The sequence below is a fragment of the Bufo bufo genome, chromosome 3, assembly GCF_905171765.1.
Source record: "Bufo bufo chromosome 3, aBufBuf1.1, whole genome shotgun sequence".
NCBI lineage: Eukaryota > Metazoa > Chordata > Amphibia > Anura > Bufonidae > Bufo > Bufo bufo.
The window spans coordinates 404,520,507-404,543,498 of NC_053391.1; the positions used below are offsets into that span (position 1 = coordinate 404,520,507).

The 22,992-nt window shown below is 44.2% G+C and overlaps 1 protein-coding gene across 1 annotated transcript in view; it reads right to left on the reverse strand.

The window, feature by feature from the left end:
* LOC120993823 (dynein beta chain, flagellar outer arm-like) overlaps positions 1 to 22,992 on the reverse strand; it is a 585,582-nt gene that overhangs the window by 428,859 nt on the left and 133,731 nt on the right. The window contains exons 41-44 of the mRNA XM_040422290.1: positions 22,105 to 22,248; positions 21,636 to 21,765; positions 11,049 to 11,223; positions 8,452 to 8,588 (exon numbers count right to left, since the gene is read on the reverse strand). Coding sequence (XP_040278224.1) covers positions 8,452 to 8,588; positions 11,049 to 11,223; positions 21,636 to 21,765; positions 22,105 to 22,248 — 586 coding nt within the window. The remainder of the gene's footprint in view (positions 1 to 8,451; positions 8,589 to 11,048; positions 11,224 to 21,635; positions 21,766 to 22,104; positions 22,249 to 22,992) is intronic.

Sequence of the window (22,992 nt, forward strand, 5' to 3'; positions counted from 1 at the left end):
CCATTCACTTGAATGGGACTGAGCTGTGCATAGGCCATGTGACTGACGTGACTGTATGGTGATGTCACTGGCCTAGAGTAAGCTGCGAGAAGGCTGTAACACTCACAGGAGTGCTGCAGCCTGCTCAAAGAGGTGACCAGTGGGAGTCCAGGGTGTGTCGGACATCCAAAGATCAGATACTGAAGGCCTATTTGGAGGATAGGTCACATCAGTGTAAAAAAGTTGGAAAACCCCTTTAAGCTCTTAGCTATTTCCTTCAGTCTCATAGAGAGAACAAACAGTGAATTTAACCCTTCCTATTGCAGCGAATATCCACAGAATTGAGATGCTGTGGATTTAAAATCCAAACTGCATATTAATATACACATGGAAATATTTCTTGTTTAAATCTCATGCACTTTGCTGCAACTATATTCCATAATGGGTTTTCCACGTGCAAATCCGTGCAATCCTTATGTCATTTTAATGTAAAAATTAAAATAAAAATACATTTACATGTGATGACACATTTTCCATGCAATTAATCCAACCTGATAAAGAGACAGCCCTCCTGCTATGCATGATTGGTAACCCCTAATCCAGATACAACATTTTGGCTAAAAGAAGCCTTTTTCAACCTTTTAGCTGAAACGTTGCATCTGGATTAGTGGATCACCAATCTTGCATAAAGGAGTGCTGTCTCCATTCTTTATCACTTTAGATTTTTCATTGCTTGGGGGCATTGAAACTTATCCATGGGAGGCACACACCCACGTTTTCCATTGCCTGGAGTGCAGTCCAAATAGATATCTATATACATTTGACTGACCCTTTGTATGCAAAATCCTGAGATGTACTGTACAGTCATTGTTTAAACTGTCTAATATTTATCAATCTTGGTATTTGATAATTCACTGTTTTCCTTTAAAGAGTTTGGCTGCTTTAGGACTTATGTTGAACAATGTTTACTTTTATCTATCCCGATGTATATGTTCGTCAGAGCTGCGAGAAGGATGCATGAAGTGGCTACAGGAACTTAGCCTACTCCATACACCGCGGGTGCCGGCTGTGTTATACATTTGAAACCCGCCTGTTGTGGCCAGGATAACTCTCATCCTGGATGTTTATCCCCTCAGATGCCAAAGTAAATAGCGACCATAGCATTTAAGTGGTAAGTAAGGCTACTTTCACACTTGCGTTAAGTGCGGATCCGTCTGGTATCTGCACAGACGGATCCGCACCTATAAATGCAAACGATGGTATCCGTTCAGTGTGGATCCATCTGCATAACAGCTTTTTCAGATCTGAGTTTTCACTATCGTGAAAACTCAGATCCGACAGTATATTCTAACACAGAGGCGTTCCCATGGTGATGGGGACGCTTCAAGTTAGAATATACTAAGAACTGTGTACATAACTGCCCCCTGCTGCCTGGCAGCACCCGATCTCTTACAGGGGGCTGTGATCCGCACGATTAACCCCTCAGGTGCCGCACCTGAGGGGTTAATTGTGCATATCATAGCCCCCTGTAAGAGATCAGGTGCTGCCAGGCAGCAGGGGGCCAGACCCCCCTCCCTCCCCAGTTTTAAATTCATTGGTGGTCAGTGCGACCCCCCCCTCCCTCCCTCCCCAGTATTAAATTCATTGGTGGCCAGTGCGGCCTCCCCTCTCCCCCCCCAATTAAAATCCCCCCCCATCATTGGTGGCAGCGGAGAGTTCCGATCGGAGTCCCAGCTTAATCGATGGGGCTCCGATCGGTTACCATGGCAGCCAGGATGCTACTGCAGTCCTGGCTGCCATGGTTACTTAGCAATTTTAGAAGCATTATATTTACCTGCGCTGTCTGTGGCCGGCCAGTCGCTCCTCTTACTGGTAAGTGAAAGGTCTGTGCGGCGCATTGCTTATAGCACAGACCTGTCACTTACCAGTAGGAGGAGCGCCCGGCCGGCCACAGACAGCGCAGGTAAGTATAATGCTTCTAAAATTGGTAAGTAACCATGGCAGCCAGGACTGCAGTAGCGTCCTGGCTGTCATGGTAACCGATCGGAGCCCCAGCGATTAAACTGGGACTCCGATCGGAACTCTCCGCTGCCACCAATGATGGGGGGGGATTTTAATTAGGGGGGGGAGAGGAGAGGCCGCACTGGCCACCAATGAATTTAATACTGGGGAGGGAGGGGGGCCGCATTGGCCACCAATGAATTTAATACTGGGGAGGGGGGGGTTCCGCACTGGCCACCAATGAATTTAATACTGGGGAGGGAAGGGGGGCCGCACTGGCCACCAATGAATTTAATACCGGGGAAGGAGGGGGGCCGCACTGGCCACCAATGAATTTAAAACTGGGGAGGGAGGGGGGTCTGGCCCCCTGCTGCCTGGCAGCAGCTGATCTCTTACAGGGGGCTATGATACACACAATTAACCCCTCATGTGCGGCACCTGAGGGGTTAATTGTGAGGATCACAGCCCCCTGTAAGAGATCGGGTGCTGCCAGGGAGCAGGGGGCAGTTATGTACACAGTTCTTAGTATATTCTAACTTAAAGTGTCCCCATCACTATGGGAATGCCTCTGTGTTAGAATATACTGTCGGATCTGAGTTTTCACGATCTAACGCAAATCCGATGGTATATTCTAACATAGAGGCGTTCCCATGGTGAAGGGGATGCTTCAAGTTAAAATATACCATCGGATTGGAGAAAAGTTAAAATATACCATCGGATTGGAGAAAACTCAGATCCGATGGTGTATTAATAGGGACTCCTGACTTTACATTGAAAGTCAATGGGGGACGAATCCGTTTGCAATTGCACCATATTGTGTTAACGTCAAACGGATCCGTCCCCATTGAGTCAGGACGGATCAGTTTGGCTCCGCACGGCCTCCAGAGCGGAATGAAGGCGGAACGGAGCCAAACTGATGCATTCTGAACGGATCCTTATCCATTCAGAATGCATTGGGGATGAACGTTCGGGGCCGCTTGTGAGAGCCCTCAAACGAATCTCACAAACGGAACCCCAAACGCAAGTGTGAAAGTAGCCTAAGAAGGACAGGGCTCCCTCTTTCGCTCAATCCTCTCTGAAAGGGCGAGGGCTCCCTCTGTCCCTCAACTGTCTCTGGCAGGGTGTAATAAAATGGTAGTAAAATCATCATACACCACATTATCGCAGTATTGCAGTGTATGGTACAAGCAATCGAGTGTCTGACCTACTAAAATATCATTAAATTTACCTTGTGTGGTGAATGTTATCAATAAAACTCCAACACCAGAATTGTGGATTTTTTGTGACCTCCTCAATAAAATGGAATAATAAAATTATCAAAAATCTGCATTTTCCCCAAAAGTTTGCCAATAAAAATTACAGCTTAGCCCACAAAAAATAAGTTCACACACCTTTGTCCACAGGAAAAATAAATAGAGTAATGGGTGGCAGAATATGACGACACAAAACTATTTGAATTTTTGGTATTAGCATAATCGTACTGACATGCAGAATAAAGTCATTGGCCCAGATTCAGGTAGATTTGCCCATTACTTACACCTGAGCCGCTCAGCTGAATTTCTCTGCGCTGGAGCAATTTTGCCAAATTGCCACCTGATTCAGGAATCGTTTGTTCATTTAATTTGCTCCTGTTTAAGGCAAAGCTGAGGGCGCAAGGCCGTGCAAGTCAAAGTGGGTGTGCCCCTATGTAAATGAGGAATTTTCGGCTCAGCAGAGGTTTGCTAGCATAATTTCAGGGCAAATCCTGCTCAGCTGCTTGCACTGAGCAAATAAATAGGAGCAGACTTGCGCAGGTTCTTTGCTGAATTTCATCCTGCTTTTTCCTACCCCCCCTGAGCAAGGAAATTCAGCCCTTTTGCAAGACATGGCACCTCCCAAAGGGACCAAAAAAAGGAAGCCCAACTTTGTGGCTGCAGAGATGGACATCCTGATTGCTGCACTCCAGCAGCATAAGGAAGTCCTATATGGTGCCCAGCGGGCAAACACCACCATTGCCCAAAGGAGGGCTATATATGAAGCCATTGCCCTGGACATCAATGCCCTGGGTAATGAAGTGCGTACCTGGGATGACATCCAGAAGAAATTAAATGATATGAGGCGCAGGGTCCGTGAAAAACTGGCTCTTATCAGGAAGCATACCGGTGGCACGGGAGGTGGTCCGCGATGTATGATCCGGCTCAATCAGGAGGAGCAGCTTATTGCACAAACGTTCGTGCAGGAGCAGGTGGAGGGACTTGAAGGGTACGACTCCACTGTTGGGAACTTGGGGACTGGTAAGTTATTTTTCTTTCATATCTGCTGTGCATCATGGGAGGGGGTACAAGTGAACATATGAGAAGTGTGTTGCACCAGCAAAATATGTCGTTTTGGTGTCATCCACAGGTGGTGATGAGGAAGAAGAAGCTGGGCCGTCTTCGGCTGCGGCTCGACCCAGCCCATCCAGACCAGAGCCAGGGGTCCAGTCAGGCCCCATGGACATTCTGGCTATGCTGGTCCAGGAGGAGATCATACCGGGGCCAAGTATGGAGGAGCAAGTGGTATTGGAGGAGGATTCCTTTTTCCTCATCCAGGAGGACTCTGGCTCCCTCCAGGAGGATACCACCATCCCTGTGCAACCCACCACCCCCCCCGCCCAGCACGTCATCCCCCTCCAGGGCAAGCCCCTCCAGGGCAAGCCCCTCCCTTGTGGACCCCTCCCCTTCTCCCTCTGTCCGTGGCCGAGCCTCTCCTCCCAGGAAGGCTCTGTCCAAAACGAGGCATATATCCTCCAGCCTCCGTGACGGTCTGCTGGAGGAGCAGGCCCTGCAGACCCGCCATATAGGGGCCATGGTGGGAGAGGTGCGTCGTCTGGCGGACAGCATGGCATCCACCTCCACCTCTATGCAGCATGCCCTCACCCTGCATGAGGACCGGGACAAACATGTGGCACAGAGCCTGGGGGAAATTAGTGGCAACTCTAAGGCCATAGTCACCTGCTTGGTGGCTCTGGAGACCACACCAGCTTTGTTAAGCAGGATGACAGCTGCGGTGCAGGCCAACACCGCTGCAGTGCAGGAGGAGGCGAGAGTTACCCGCCGGCATCAGCGGGATACCACCACCCGCCAAATGCGGATGTTGGCCCAGACCAACACCATCCTTGCCCGCCTGGCCAACGCCATGGAGGGCATGCAGCCACCACCTGCAAGGAGTGTGGAAGTAGGGGTTGATGCTCCTCCTCCCCCCACCCCTCCATCCCCACCCCATGCCTCCTCCGCACCACGGAGATTGAGGAGCCAGAGCCGGGGCACCCTTGGCCCAAAGAAAAAAACAAAAAAATAATTTTATGTCTACATTTTTTTGCTCAACACAATATGATTTTTTTATTATTTTTCTATATGCTCAGGGTATGAGATAATTTTTTTTTTATATGCTCAGGATATGAGTTTTTATATTTATTTGTAGTCCCTACACACGGTGAGGAGTGTATACTACAGTGTGACTGGTGTGTGAATGGGGGGGGGGGGGGTGGCACTCCTGCTGGAAAAGGGGTGTCACCCTCTGCCATGTGAAAGGTGTATGAATGGACAGCAACATAATTGGAGCCTTGACGCGGCGTTGCTGCTCCCTAATACCATGGGGTATTGTTGGGTCTAATCCAATTGGGGGTGCATGTGTCGGGTGTGTGCTAGGGACTACAGTGGTGTACATACATGCATTATACTTGTGACAAGATCAGGGTGTGTTTAATGTGCAAAGAGACGTTCCACAAGACCATTCCGGATTGCTCTTCCCTCAGAAGATCCGGTAGTGTTTCTTGGGGGGGGGGGTTGCGTGGTTCGGGGGTAAGGTCATTGCGTAGCTCAATGTGCATGCCCCTTCTTTGAGCTAAATTGTGGAGAATACTACATGCCCCTACGATTTGGCATACAAAGTTGGGTGAATACAATAGGGTCCCCCCTGATTTATCCAGACATCTGAATCCAGATTTAAGGATGCCAAATGTGCGCTCCACCACCGCACGGGTACGTGCATGGGCTTCGTTATATCTTTCCTCTCCTGGTGTTTGAGGGTTACGAAATGGGGTCATCATGTGAGGTCCCAGGGCATAGGCAGAGTCACCTGGAAGGGAAAAGACAGGAGGATGTTAGTCGTGCATATGCCCCTTGTGATGTGTGCATCATGGGGGGGGGGGCAGTCATACCTGACACCCATGTCACTCACCAATCAGCCAGCTGTCTCCATACATGTTCTGGTCAAACTCGGTTGGGATGGGGCTGTGTCGGTAAATAAAACTGTCATGGCTTGACCCTGGGTGTTTGGCACGGACATGCCATATGAGGCCATGTGCATCCACAATCATCTGCACATTTATCGAATGCCAATGTTTCCTGTTGCAGTAGATATGCTCGAGGTGCCGGGGGGGGGGGGCGTAGTGCCACATGGGTACAATCTATTGCACCCACAGTGCGTGGAAATCTGGCTAATAAATAAAAATCACTGATTGCCTTCTGCCGCACGTCAGCCGTGGTTGGTTTGATAAATTGTGTGCCCATTCGTCTGAGTATTGCAGGGATCACTTGGTGCACAGACCTGCTCATGCTGGATTGGGACATCCCCGCCACCACTCCACCTGTGCGCTGAAATGAGCCAGTTGCCAAAAAATGAAGGGTTGCCACTACCTTCACCAGTGGCTGCACTGCCTGTCCCCGATGGGTCGGGCTGCTGATGTCATCCTGCAGGATTGTTACCAACTCAAGGATGACTTCAGGGCTAAAGCGAAACATGCGATACACCTCAGTATCAGTCATCTGAAAAAGGTTGTAGCGCCCTCTGTAAATCCTCTCCCGTGCCCTCCTACGAGTCGGCTCAGTCAATAGAATATCAAGAACCATAGCTGCCCCTGGCATGTTGGTGCACAGATGTGAGGTCCCGAAAATGTGGGTGCTCTGCTTGTTCAGATCGTCTGTCTAGGTGCTGCTGAAGTTGCGCGCTCCTTCAGATGACATTTGGCCATCTTTTGCTAACTTGCCCCTGCTTTTAACAGGAGCAAGTTTGCCCAGGGAAAAAAGCTTGCACGCTTCCAGCGCAAGATGCGCATCACACGCGCATGTTTCTGAATCATCGGCAGTACCTAATTTGCATATTCGCTGAGGGAATTCCATGAAGGCGCAACTTACACCCCGCGCAAAATTGCACGAAAATTGCGCAGGAACAGCTAGGCTGCGTGCGCGGAAAAATGGCCGCATTTCAGGCTTAACTGGTTTACAGAATCAGCCGCAAATTTGCATAGGAGCAAATCAGTACTTGCGCGGCGCAAATCACACTTGTTCCCGCGCAAGTGCTTCTTGAATCTGGGCCATTGTGTCAATTTTTACCCTATAGTGAAAAGTGCAAAAACAAAACCCAAACAACAATGGCAGAATTGAGTGTTTTCTTTTTCACCCCAACATTAAATGGTGTTGTTAAAAAAACCTTACAATTTGCCCTGCAAATAAAACAAGCCCTCATACGACTGTATCAATGGAAAAATAAAATAAAAATATGGTTCTTAGAAGGCAAGGAGGAAAAATTTTAATTGTAATTGTCAAAATTGGTATGGTCCTGAAGGGCTTAAGAACCATACATCCCACTTGTTTTTCTGCGCCATTTGCCAGGGTGATGCCCAGTGTCCTTGGTTGGCAAGCCTCTGCCCTCTACCTGCTGCACTGGTCCATAAAATGGCTGCAAATGGAGGGGCATGTGACCAGACATGTCTCTTTACATTCTCCATAGTAATGCGGTGCACATAGGAAACTAGCACCGACACAGTAGAAGAGGATTAGTGATGTGAATGGTCACATGCCTCTCCATCTGCAGCCTTTTTATGGATGGGAATGATGGCTTGTCAACCAATGACATGGTTATATTGTGGGTATAGCTAACTGTCAATCTGAAGCAACCAGCTTGGTGAGTGCTTTCGCCTCATCCCTTGGCTTGGACTGCTCTCCACAATACGCACATTAGAGGTACATTTATATGTTCTATTGGCTTAATGTACTACCATCCATCTGTTATGGCGGCTTACAGGCTGTTTGCTGTCTGAGACTGCCAAATGCAGTTCTTTTTGTTATTTCTGTCTCGTATAACTGCCAAGAATGAACTGCAATTAAAAATAGTTTACAGGTCTTTTCAGCTGTACATTTTCAACACTAACTCCAAGAACCACATAAAGTCTGTTCTTCGATTTGCCAGCAATTTACAGCAAGTAATATGTAATTTATCACAAATAAATGATTTCTGGAGCAGCATCGTCCTTTTTATACTTTTAAGATGCTCAGTAAAATAAAATCATAATAATAACCTGCCATTCAATATTATATAGAATAAGAAATATTTCAAATATACTGTAAGACAAGTAAAACTCTAATTATACATGGTGAATGCAACTCAGAATACTGCTATGTTCTTCAAATCTCTATGTTTCTGTTGTGCTAGCAAGTGTGTTTTAAATACCTTTTAGAAGGAGTTTTGCCTCAAGAATGAACCTGACAGGAAATTCACCAACTCCGACTATTCGAAAACAATTCAGAAACTTATCAGGTAGATATGAGTTACAGTAGTTGTTTGTAGGCAAAGTGGCCCAAGAAGACCTAGATTTAGATAAAACAGAATGCAACAAAAGTAAGTTACACTTCTATGATGACTAAGGGTCCATTCCCATGTCTACAAGTGTTTTACGGTCCGCAAATTGCAGATCTGAAAAACACGGACACCGGCCATGTGCGGTCTGCATTTTGCCTATTCTTTTCGGTGGCTGCTGACAAGAATAAGACAAGCTCTATCCTTTTTGCGGGGCCATGGAACAGAAGTCACCATGTGCTGTCCACATCTTTTGCGGCCCCATTGAAATTAATGGGTCGTGTGCGGACGTGTGAATGGACTCTAACACATATGTTAAAAAAGTGCAATACTATCATCATTATAGCGACTGTAAATGTACACCGAAGTGGTGGTTTTCAGATTGTTGTTTGTAGAGAGTAATTTTGGAAAATTCTACGTTTGTTACCAGTGGGTGTTCTTCTCATGTACAATAGATTTAATTATATTCAACATAATGGCCTTCTCTATTTCATTATCTTTATATATAGTAGACTAGAGAATCAAATCTCTGCTACATAACACTGGAAACATTAGCCTTAGCCTACATTCACATGACCGTATGAATGCGTCTGCATCTGTTTCACAATGTTGCGGAATGGGTGCGGACCCATTCATTTCAATGGGGCCGCAAAAGATGCGGACAGCACATAGTGTGTTGTCCGCATCCGTAGTTAAGTACCGCAGCCCCGCAAAAAATATAGAGCATGTCCTATTCTTTTCTGCAATTGAGGACAAGAATAGGCATTTTCTATGGTAGTGGCGGCATGTGCGTTCCGCACACTTCGGTCGCGTGAATGTAGCCTTAAAAGGTATTCGATCAAATATGGGAAAACATGGGAATTAGACAGTGCCAAATCAGGGCTCTATGCAGGAACATTTCTACAATATATAACCATATGTGAACCAAACCTCACAATGATTTTCAATTGGCAAAATGCTGTTTAGGGTGCATTCACATTACCGTTTAGGCTAGTTTCACACTAGCGGCAGGGGACTCCGGCAGGCTGTTCACCCGCCAGAACAGCCTGCCGGAGTCCCCTGCCGCTAATGTGAAAGTACCCTAAGCTTTCCGTTCTTCTGATCCATCAGAAGAAGAGAGAGAGAAAAAAAAACAGGATCCATTAAAAAAAACGGATCCTGTTTCATCAGTTGTCATCCGTTTGAGCCATTTCTGTCTAAGATCTGTTTTTTGCATTGGAAAAAACTGCATGCAGTACTTTTGTTTCCATCTAAAAAAACGGATCTCAGACAGAAATGGCTCAAACGGATGACAACTGATACAAAAGGATCAGTTTTTTTACTGGATTCTGTAAAAAAACGGATCCTATGCAATCCTATGCATAAGGGTGGGTTCACATCTGCGTCCTGGATTCCGTTATGGCTTTCTGTTATAAAATGGTTATAACGGAAAATAACGGAATCCATAAGATGGAAGTCAAAACGGAAGCCTTTAGAGGCATTCCATTTTGATCCGTCTTAATAGAAGTCTATGGGGAATCATAACGGATCCGTCTGGGTCCCGTTATGCAAGACAGGAAACAAAGTCCTGTCGACAGGACTTTTTCTCCGTTCTGCATAACGGAAACCAGACAGTTCCGTTATGCTTCCCCATAAACTTCGATTAAGACGGAAAGCAAAACGTAATGCCTTTAAAGGCATTCCGTCATAATACAAGTCTATGGGCAGCATAACGGATCTGTGCTTCCGTCTTATGGATTCCGTTATTTTCCATTATAACCATGTTATAACGGAAAGCCATAACGGAATCCAGAAGGCAGATGTGAACCCACCCTTACTGATGCAACAAGATCTGTTTTTTTACAGGATCCTGTTTTCTCTCTCTCTCTCTCTCTTCTTCTGATGGATCAGAAGAACGGAAAGCTAAACGGTGATGTGACTGCACCCTTACTCACAAAAAAGCGTCTGCATATTGGACTTCTTTTGTGCAACTGAACAGTATGGCTGCAATTGCTAAAGACAATATTGTTGCTGTTGCTAAGGTAGGGTTCACTTCTGCTAAAAGAATTTAGTTTTTTTCAATCATAGGAACAGAAAAATGGAATTCAATGCTGCAATTGGTCCATGCCTGAAGGGTTCCGTTTGACTTCTCACATGTTCCGTCAGGTTCTATTATAGTGTCTTAGTGTCTTTTATAGTGCACTTATTTTTTCCAGCAAACTTGACAGAAACTGAGGTGGAAAACAGAATCTCCAACGCAGATGTAAGCCTAACCTTAACAACAGGTAGCCTGAGTGTTAAGATGTTCCTACCATTTGTTGGTAAAATACTATGTAATACAGTTATGCAAACAACACATTTAGAGAATTGAATGGTCAACAAAAGTTCATAGCAGTATCAGTCAGTGTTCAGCAAAGTAATTGCCAAATATATATACGTCTGTGAGAATTCTACAATTAGCCCAATTATCATACCTATCAAGGGTTCCATACCTTTTAATGATTGCAATGCATGCACCTGCTGGGTTTAAAGGGACTTCTTCCAACTGTAAAGTCACTGCTTCTTTCCCAAAATGTCTTGCTGATTGAATTTGTGTCAGAAACTGTGCTAGCAACATCATGCTTGGTTTAGGTAGCTGTTCAATTCCATTTATGCAAACCCAGGCTCCTGAAAACAAATATAGAAATTGTTTAATACTACAAGTTACGAAATTGCCTGAATTAGCATTCCTCTAACCATTTTTTCATATTACTTATTTCATATGTGCTGGGTATCTGATCTTATCAGTGGTTGGGTTGGAGCCGCTGGGAATAAATCTCACCAAAAATACAACCTACATTTGTAATTCAAACATAAGATAGTGTTAACTGATGCTCACTGTCATACAAACTACAGGGTGGGCCATTTATATGGATACACCTTAATAAAATGGGAATGGTTGGTGATATTAACTTCCTGTTTGTGGCACATTAGTATATGTGAGGGGGGAACTTTTCAAGATGGGTGGTGACCATGGCGGCCATTTTGAAGTCAGACATTTTGAATCCAACTTTTGTTTTTTCAATAGGAAGAGGGTCATGTGACACATTAAACTTATTAGGAATTTCACAAGAAAAACAATGGTGTGCTTGGTTTTAACGTAACTTTATTCTTTCATGAGTTATTTACAAGTTTCTGACCACTTATAAAATGTGTTCAATGTGCTACCCATTGTGTTGGATTGTCAATGCAACCCTCTTCTCCCACTCTTCACACACTGATAGCAACACCGCAGGAGAAATGCTAGCGCAGGCTTCCAGTATCCGTAGTTTCAGGTGCTGCACATCTCGTATCTTCACAGCATAGACGATTGCCTTCAGATGATACAAGATGTTTGCTACCGTGTCTCCCTGCTTGGAATAATGTGCTAGACGATCACAAACCAGCGGTTACAACGGATTACCTACATAATAAGCCCCAAACACAATCTGTTGCACATGGCTTTTGCTACAAGACCGGACCGCCTAACAAAAGCGGAGCAGGTTTTCTCAAGAAGCGACCAATCTGTCCATAATCCATATAATATGGAAAGCATGTTTTTACAACTAGAAAACCTGCAATCTCAAGAACTGAGACTTTGGTGGGACCATACCACCCTTAATAAATATCTGGAAAAAGATATGATACCCAGAGGTCTGAGAATTAAAAAGATTCCAACTATTGTATATTCGAATACCTTTGTACAAACATGGAACAATATACTCAATGAGTGTTCGTTCAAACTTATGAGATTGATAGTGGAATATGAAGCAGAAAAAATGGTTTTGATACAACCAGAAATAGAGAAATGCAAACAATCCATGTCTCAATATGAATCCACCCACAAATATGATGAACTGTTGCAGAAAGCTAATAACAACCTCAAAGAAGCTGAGGAACATATCATTGAGCTAAAACATAAAAAGTTTCAAAGGGATCTATACGACTATGATAAGGATCAAGTATATGAGTGGGGACGTAGAGAGAATCCCTACCAAACCCCGAAATCCATATTGAAAAATACAAAGAAAAAACAGCAACATTCAAAAAAACGCACAAAAACCGCAACTGTCAGTTTTGACTCATCAGATTACGAGGGCTTTGAGACCAGCATGGAAATCCAACCAATAGAAATAATGGACACCAAAAGTAATTCTACAAGAGCTCAGTCCTCATATTACAAAAAATCAAAAATGAAGTCCAAAAACGAGTCAGAAGAGGATGAAGAAAACACAACAAGAAAAGCACACAATATGGCTACGCGTCTCCAAAGAAAACAGTGACTCAAATACATGAAGTGATTAATTTGTCAGCTGCTGTTTTAACTAGACCACAATTGGAATTGTTGAGTTTGGGTTTGAATTTTGTCCCTGCCACTGACTTTGATCTGTTCTCAACCTTATTGGATATTAATAAATTCATCAGATTACTTACGGTAAAAAAACATTTCAGTGAGGTTGGGAACAGTTCAGACTCAGTGACGGATGCGTTTGCTGAACATCAGCAAAATTATTATGCAGGTTTCTCATTCCGGGTACAGGTTACTTTATTGCAATTGCATAGCTTGCAGGAAGTTTCAGAAGATAAATGTGAACAAAATGCAGTAAATTTTCAGGTGAAAAACCCGACTTTTTATCCCCTTAAATCACGCAGTAATGGAATGGACACATTCCAAGAAATAATAGAGAGAGAATTAGTGCAAATTAATGCTGATATGGCGGATAATAAAAATCATGCTAAAAGAAATAGCAACCTGACTAAATTGCAAAAAATCGCCATGGGGGAACTAAAGGACAGGGAAGATATCGTCATTAAAATGGCAGACAAGGGCGGTGGTTTTAGACAAAATTGTGTACCATCAACAAATGTTGCAAATTTTGGGGGACACAACTACATATTGTAAGTTGGACTCCAATCCCTTGGAGGGTTATCACAGGGAGTTAATGGATATTCTGCAAGGAGGTAGAAATCTGGGAATCTTCTCCCACAGTGATTTCCAATATCTAAATGTACAATGTCCAGTTACCCCTATTATACATGCCTTACATAAGGTTCACAAAGGTCTTTTCCCACCACCGCTCCGCCCTATAGTCTCGGGAATTGGTTCTCTAACAGAGAAATTAGGCCAATGGCTAGATACAATCTTACAACCTCTTGTTAAGAGAACACCAGGATACATTAAAGATACAGGAGATATACTGAGAAGCTTTTATGACAAAAAATGGTCCCAAAACTATACATGGCTGACAACAGATGTCGTCAGCCTTTATCCATCTATTCCCCATCAGGTAGCGCTTACAGCATTAGAATATCACTTACATCGCTACAGTGTCCATGGTGACGTTTTCATTGACTATGTTTTAAAGATAACAGATTTCTTACTCACACACAATTATTTTAGTTTTGACAACCAGTTTTATTTACAAATACAGGGTGTGAGTATGGGAGCTAAATTTTCCCCGTCACTTGCAAACGTCACCATGGCATACTGGGAGGAGCGCTATATATATGATGTTGACAATCCCTTTGGGCAGCATATAGAGTGGTATGGCAGATATATCGATGATATGCTGTTCATTTGGTCTGCGGATATATCTGCCATACCCTCTTTCTTGCAATATCTGAACGATAACCTCTATGGCTTGCGGTTCGTTGGAGCACATGACGGCTGCACAATTAATTTCCTGGATTTAACATTGACTGGTATTCCAGGCCAGACAATATGTACCCGAACCTACCGTAAACCCATAGCGGAAAATACGGTACTTCGAGCTGACAGCCATCATCCGCTCCATACGATAAAAGCCATCCCAGTGGGTGGGATGATTAGAGCCAGGTGCAATTGTAGTAGGGACACTGATTTCCATGAAGAAACACAGATAATTGCAAACAGATTACACGATAGAGGATATCCACTGTGGATGACTGAAAGGGCAACCAATATAGCCAAAAATAAAGTAAGGCAAGACCTTTTGTTTGGAAGCCCCTTGAATTATAAAAAATCCAATAGAAATGATAATAATAAAGAAAAAAATGCTGTAAATAGACAGGTGAGGGGAAATAAAATTAAATCAGACCATGAGGATAAACTAACTAATATCCCAACACTCGTATTAACTTACAGTAATCAATTTTCCACAATAGAAAAAGTGGTATCTAAATGTATCCCAATCCTGTATGAAGACCCACAATTATATAAAATATTAGGAGGAGGACACAGGGTGGTATCCAAGAGACCTGCGTCTTTGGCTACCGTTTTGTCTCCGTCATTTTTTAGTTCAAACCCAGTGAGAAAATCACGGACATGCTGGTTGCGGTATACAGGCTTCACACGATGTGGTAGCTCACCATGCAGAGCTTGCAATTATGTCACTCCAAAAAAACAATTCCAAGATTCAGATGGAACTAATAAATATCATATTAAAACCTACATTAATTGCAACACATCAGGAATTATATATATTATCGAATGTGAGGAATGCCGGTTAATATATGTTGGTTGTTCAACCAGAAAATTTAAAGTAAGGTTGCTTGAACACATCAACTATATATTAAATCCTGCATATGTCAACATCTCAAGTGCGGCAAAGCACTTTATCATGGCACACAATAGAAGTTTATCTTCATTTACAGCTTATGCCATTGAAAGAGTGTTTTTGCCCACAAGAGGTGGAGACTTCCAAAGGCTTGTATACCAGAGAGAAGCTTTCTGGATTCTTAAACTGAATTCCAGATCCCCTGCAGGATTAAATCAGAGAAAAGAACTCATGTATATTTACTAATAGCATTAAATCATACCATGTTGCAACTTTGAAGAAAATATAGCCTAATTGAACTGTGATGTATTGTAGCCAGCAGATATAGAGGAGTATTCAGACGGAGCGTTTTTTTTATGCTGGGATCCCTCAGTGTATTTATACTGAGTCATGTATTCATTTATTCATTATTATTATTTCTTTATATCCCTGACCTGTCTTTGTCTGTATTTTTCCTCCCTATCTGCTGGACCTTATACTATGGAATGTCTGTTTATAATGGCTTATTCCGGATTTTAACTTTAAATGTGTTTTTGTGCACTTAAATTTCTGTGAACACTTCTAATTAGAACACCTGGGATGACCAGCACCGCCCTGCTAGTTTAAGGGCTCTTTCACACTTGCGTTCTTGTCTTCCGGCATAGAGTTCCGTCGTCGGGGCTCTATGCCGGAAGAATCCTGATCAGGATTATCCTAATGCATTCTGAATGGAGAGAAATCCGTTCAGGATGCATCAGGATGCATCAGGATGTCTTCAGTTCCGGAACGGAACGTTTTTTGGCCGGAGAAAATACCGCAGCATGCTGCGCTTTTTGCTCCGGCCAAAAATCCGGAACACTTGCCGCAAGGCCGGATCCGGAATTAATGCCCATTGAAAGGCATTGATCCGGATCCGGCCTTAAGCTAAACGTCGTTTCGGCGCATTGCCGGAGCCGACATTTAGCTTTTTCAGAGTGGTTACCATGGCTGCCGGGACGCTAAAGTCCTGGCAGCCATGGTAAAGTGTAGCGGGGAGCGGGGGAGCAGCATACTTACCGTCTGTGCGGCTCCCGGGGCGCTCCAGAGTGACGTCAGGGCGCCCCAAGCGCATGGATCATGTGATCACATGGATCACGTCATCCATGTGCATGGGGCGCTCTGACGTCACTCTGGAGTGCCCCGGGAGCCGCACGGACGGTAAGTATACCGCTCCCCCGCTCCCTGCTCCTACTATGGCAACCAGGACTTTAATAGCGTCCTGGGTGCCATAGTAACACTGAACGCATTTGGAAGACGGTTCCGTCTTCAAATGCTTTCAGTACACTTGCGTTTTTCCGGATCCGGCGTGTAATTCCAGCAAGTGGAGTACACGCCGGATCCGGACAACGCAAGTGTGAAAGAGGCCTAATAGGGGAGGGATTTGTTAAGTTCACGTCTATATATATACTGTGTTGGAAATTTATTGTGGAGGTCATGATTAAGAACCATCTGGTTCGAAACATGTAGACCGCATTGGGGCTTGTATTTTGAAGGTTCCGTTACCGCTTAGATTTTGGATTGTGGAATAAACACCGTCAAGCAAAGATACGAGGTGCTGGATTTTCTTTTACTTCAAGATGTGCAGCACCTGAAACTACGGATACTGGAAGCCTGTGCTAGCATTTCTCCTGCGGTGTTGCTATCAGTGTGTGAAGAGTGGGAGAAAAGGGTTGCATTGACAATCCAACACAATGGGCAGCACATTGAACACATTTTATAAGTGGTCAGAAACTTGTAAATAACTCATGAAAGAATAAAGTTAAAACCAAGCACACCATTGTTTTTCTTGTGAAATTCCCAATAAGTTTAATGTGTCACATGACCCTCTTCCTATTGAAAAAACAAAAGTTGGATTCAAAATGGCTGACTTCAAAATGGCCGCCATGGTCACCACCCATCTTGAAAAGTTCCCCCCTCACATATACTAATGTGCCACAAACAGGAAGTTAATATCACCAACCATTCCCATTTTATTAAGGTGTATCCATATAAATGGCCCACCCTGTATATTAGATTAATTATATTAGCATGCTAACATACAGGGGGGAATTTACTAAGACCTGCATTTTATATGCCACCCATGGTCCACACTGTGTTGAATTAAGCTAAAACTAATTTTTTAAAGGGGTTCTCCCGGAATGTTAAACCTGTCCTAGAATCTGAGCAGGACTGGTTGCCACCACTTGCAGAGCTTCCGGGGGGAAGGGGAGCTCACTACACACTGCTCTACAATAAATGGAAATTATGGGATCCTGTCTATGATATGCCATCGTGGCTGAGCAGCCTGACAGACTCAAGAATATGTAGTATATGCAAATGCAAAAGCGTAGTGTGTAGTGTGGCGCAACCCCCTCACCTGCCCAGGCAGCTCTGCAAGTGGCACCAACCAGTCCTGCTCACATTCTAGTACAGGTTGCTTGTGGTCATTTTAAATCCTTTCCAGAGAGTCCCTTTAAGAGGCAAAAGCCTCTTAATGTTTTTCACATCCTCACCTGTCAGTGTGACAGACATTCCAATCTTCAGCAGCTTTGAGCAGGTGTAGAACTGCGCTATATGCTAGGTTCTGGCATAAATTAGAGTAAATCTGTTGAGCAGTAGGAGGCCTTGTCCCTCTACCAAGCCCTGCCTGCTTTTTACAAAAGAGGCGAGTGCAGTGTAAAACTGAAAAAGCTGCCATTTTTTAAAAACACCAAAATGTGTAGCTTTTTTCAGCCAGAAAACAGGTTGATAAATCCCCCCTCCTCATAGTCTCGTTATTGCCAGATGCAGTAATGATAGAAAGACTTGTGGCATTCACTAGTTCTATAAAAATAGTCTGTGTATGGCAAATGTATCTTGGAGCAGCAGCCTTTTCAGGTTTCCTTTCTTTACACTTTTTAAATATGTTTCTGTTAGAGTACTGTATGTAAACTTTAGATTTAGGAGTCATGTTACTTCAGTTTTCACATTGAAATGGAAGTCAAAACCATCTCTAAAGGGCCCTTTACATGGGCCAAATATCGCACAGATTATGGCTAATGAGCGTTCATAGTAATCTAATCGGGTGGTGTAAATGTACTGCTGATTACCTGTTGAACATGCGGAACACTCGTTCATCAGGTAAGCCGATCGTTCGTGCACAAGTATAAATGATTGTTTACTGTGCCGTGTAAACACGATCTGCCAGCAAACAACGAATCAGTATGGGGAAGAGCAATGGCATTAGTGATCGCTCCTCCCTGTACTCTGGAGGAGATCACTGCATGTAAATACAGCGGCCTCCGCCACTAGCTATCAGCAGATTGTTGGGAAGGAGCACTATCCGCTGTAATATCGTCCCTTATAAAGTGACCTTTAGTCCAAGATAAGAAAGTAACCAAGCAGAAATAGAGCACATACCAACAGAATACCAGAGACTGCTGGTACCACTGAGTCACCTAGGATCACAGGCTGCTCTTACCATCAGAAGATGCATTGACCGCAAAACAAACAGAGCTCAACTGGTTACAATTGCTTCACTTCTGACTCAAATGACATTGACACCAGTCATTAATATTATTGTGACAATGCAGCATAGTGGCTCAGTGCTGCATATTCCACTGTGGTTCCTTGCAGCACTGAGGTCCTGGGTTCAAACCTCACCAAGGACAATCTACATGCAGTTTGTATGTTCTCCACATGTTTCCTCCAGGTCCGGCTGTTTCTTCCCACACTCCAAAAATATACAAATAGGTAATCTGACTTCCTATGAAAGTGACCCTAGTGTATGTTGGGGATCAGCACCTATATGGCAGCTAATGATGCCCCAGCTATACAACCATGCCTATAGAAGAATGGTGCATTACCGAGGTATTTCATTACGCATTACCACTTTCAGGGCATTCTGAGGAACGTGTGTACTATTGTGTAACACTTTCTTTGGCAAATAAAAAAGACAATTACTAATGTATTGGTAATGTCACTGTATAAACTTTCTGGAATGGGTTAGGTCAGGTTGGAATAATTAATAACCTTTTATTACTATTTAGCAAGTATTTTTAAAAGTTACACAGTACATGCTAGTTAGGCTAAAATACATTCATTTAACCCCTTATTTTAAAGCATACTAGAATTTGGAAACTAAAAGGCAATTAGGATTTAATTGCTAGATTGTAAATGATTTTAAAACAACACCAATTTACAATGTCTCCTGGTGTAAATGTAATAAAGCATCACAACCTCTGATCAATTAATCCTAGTGACAATCAAAGGCATGTTTAAATTACCATCTGCTTTTCTTGTGTGCTTCCATGATAATCAGATATGCACTGTACACAATTAGCATGACATAGCCCCCGTGTTCAATCTAAAATGTTATTTTATTATGAAAAAAATTCATCTGCACTCTCGCTCCACAGCTGCCAACATGTCCACAAGACTTATTTGTAGTTCTGTAACAGCTAATTGAAATTGTATTACTGTAATGGAAAGGATTCCCTTTAACATTAAATCACTGTAGCAGGAGAATTTACAAATTAGCCCATTGACATGGCCCTAGCAGGAAAAACGTCCTACATAGAATAATGCAATCTTTAATTTTAGCAATGGCAGGAATGTTACAAAAGATTTACTGCTGCAGGCAATTAGGTTTTCAAGCCATCTATTTTTGCCTAGAAAACTGTTCAAGGGGTTGTCCCACTACATAGACTTATTCCATTCAAACAGGTGAATATAGGGTCCCTGTTCTCTTATTTGAATACAAGAAGGGTCATCCTTCGGCGCAAAAACTGACAGGCCAGTTGGAGTTCTCTTAGTTGGCAGGGCTTTAGCAGCCGGACCCCTGCCGGTCAGACACACACCTGTTTACCCGGCTGCCCGTGCCTGTGATTCTGTCCCCACACGCAAGTACAGGCACTGGGCTTCCTCACTCCTGCCCGCTGCTGCACGCAGTGCTGACAGGTGTGGGCAGCAAGGTTCTTAGCTGTGGTCTGCACTCCTGCCACTAGGATCTCCCTCCTGGCTCTGAGAAGAGCTTGCACTCTGGCTCAAAGTTCCTTGTGTGCATTAAGGGTGTGTGTGGGTATATCTCTCCTGCTTATGTGAGTCAGCATGCGCACGCCTCCTATCTTCCCCAGCGTATAGGCTGGTCTGCAGGAGGTATTTAAAGGTGCCTCCTTCTACAGGAAGGCACCTGAGCAACTTTGATTCCTAGCCTTGTCTAGTTCCCGTGAGCGAAGGTGTTTTGTGAGTTCCGGACCCTGCATCTTGTTTAACAGATTTTGCCTTTCTGCCGCCTGTCCTGACCTTGTATCTTGTCTTATGCCTGCCCTGACCTCGTTTACGGACTTCGCCATATTGCTGCCTGCCCTGATCTCGGACTCTGTATCCCGACCTTGCCTTCCCTCCGTCTGATCAGCCTATGGCCCCCTAGCAGCCTGTGGCCCCCTGGGTGTCCTGTACCATCTGGAGGTCAGTCCAGTGGGTCCACACCCAGGTTCTCATTTCCTTGTGTTCCAGCCCGCCCTCAGAGGTAGGGCAGGGTGTACCCCTTGGGAAAGTCTATCCTCACCATCAGAGGTATTGTGAAAAACGATGGGTACACTTAGTCATCCCCCTCTAAGGAGGTTGGTCACGTAGGACAGTGGGTTCACCCCCACTGACAATTACAACACTGTATCCTGTGGATAGGAGATAAGTGTTTGCAAAGGGACAACCCCAAGGGGCAAATGCTAATTTGCACAAATGCTGCCCTTGATGGGAGCTTTCCACTTAGATAGGATTAAGGAAAAACTCACTTAGCAACATAATCAACAAATGCTAATACTATCTTTTTTTAAAGTGGTACTATAGTTATATTAGATTATCCCCTATCCTCTGGATAGGGGATAACTATTAGATTGGTGGGGGTCCTACCACTGAGACCCCCACCGATCATAAGAACAGGGGCCTCGTACCCCATGGAGCCCCACAAAATGAACTGAGTGGCCAGTCAGGCAAGAGTGTGGCTGCTCCATTTATTTCTTTGGACGTTTCAGAGATAGTGGAGTGCTGTACTCCGCGCATGCCCAACTGGCTGCTATGTTCATTTAAAGGGGCTGCATGGGGTACGGGTCCCTGTTCTTGTGAACAGTTGGGGTCCCAAGGGTAGAACCCCCACCGATTTAATAGTTAGCCCCTATCCTGTGGAGTGCGTACTTTGATTTATTGCTCAATCATACTACTTTATTGTGGCTTTGTATAACCTCAAAGTTGTACACAGCCATAACATGGAACCCCCAGAAGTCTATAGGGCTTTTCTGTGTCTCTATATGCCCCCAATTTTATATGGAGGAATAAAGAGAATTAGATTTATCACATAAAAATCTGCCTTAAAGTCTGTCTAATTAAAGGGGTTGTCTCAAAGGCGATTTGTGCATATGCACCCAGCCCATTCACGCAAACCATTCCCATACAGCGGTCAACCAAGGTAGATATGGCTCCCAGAGTGATAACAGTGATAACAGTGAATATTGGGGGTTTAACATGTCAGACAATGAGAAAAACTAGTACCCGAGGAAGCTAGTCCTTTGCAGATGTCTTTCAAAATGCTGTGATCTGAGTTCTTTGTGCAATGAAAGCTGAACAGAGGTTTTCCCAGTGCGAGAGATAACTCTTGGATGGTAGACTTTTTCCCAGAGGCCTAACAAACAGAAAATTAAGAGTACAGTCAAAGACAAAAAACTTGTAATATTGGTACATACATGCCTTGTAATAATATGTTTACAGGGTACACACTAAATTAACTGTCAAAAATAATTTGATTGAATACCCTTTTCTAGAGGGATGTATCCCACAACTATGGACCATTAGAGTCATCCATCATAAGATTAAATAACTTCTCTAATGTGTTCACATTTCAAGGTGCATCATAACAGTATCCCTTACAACAACTGTTATACTCCCTCTATTGTGTACAAACACTACATATAACAACATTACTACCTTCCTAGGAAAATGGGTTACTTTCAGTGAATCTTACCTGTGGTCCGATACACATGGCATCAATTCCAGCAGACACTGCACCCATAACACTTAGAAAGATCCGTTCAGTTAGTGGTGTGATGAACATATGCTCAGCTGACCCTTGGTACTCATAACCATAGTGAAGTTTAATATCCCCAATCTGAATATTAGTAGAATATAAAAAGAAATGTTTACTAAAGGACTAAATTAACACCAACGGTAAATCAAAATGATTTATAAAAAAGTAAACTTTCAAGTAGTATTTTTAACAATGTTGAGTTTTAGCTGAACGGGTGCCTCCTATTTACCGCATTTTTTGCCCCATAAGACGCATTCCCCCCCCCCCCCCAAAAGTCTTATGGGGCAAATACTAATGAGCGCTCATTAGTATGGGAGGACCAGGAAGCGGTGAAGGTTCAGTACTCACCGCTTCCTGGTCCTCGGCTGTCGGCTGTGCAGTGGCTGCACACAGCGTGAGGGCGCTCTGTGATCTCACGCTGTGCGCGTCAGATCACAGCACAGCCGACAGCAGGATGAAGAGGATCGTGCTGTGGGTGAGGAGGGGCAGTGTCCGGAGCAGGAGAGGTAAGTGTTTTTTTTTATTTTAAGTTCTCTGTGGCATGGGAGCTGCTAAGAGGCATGGGGGCTCATATGGGGGCTGCTAAGAGGCATGGGGGCTCATATGGGGGCTGCCAACAGGCATGGGGGCTCCTTTTGGAGCTGCTAAGAGGAATGGAGAATCATATGGGGCTGCTAAGAGGCATGGGGGCTCATATGGGGGCTGCTAAGAGGCATGGGGGCTCATATGGGGGCTGCTAACAGGCATGGGGGCTCATATGGGGGCTGAGAAAAGGCATGGCGGTTCATATGGGGGCTGATAAGAGGCATGGGGCTCATATGGGGG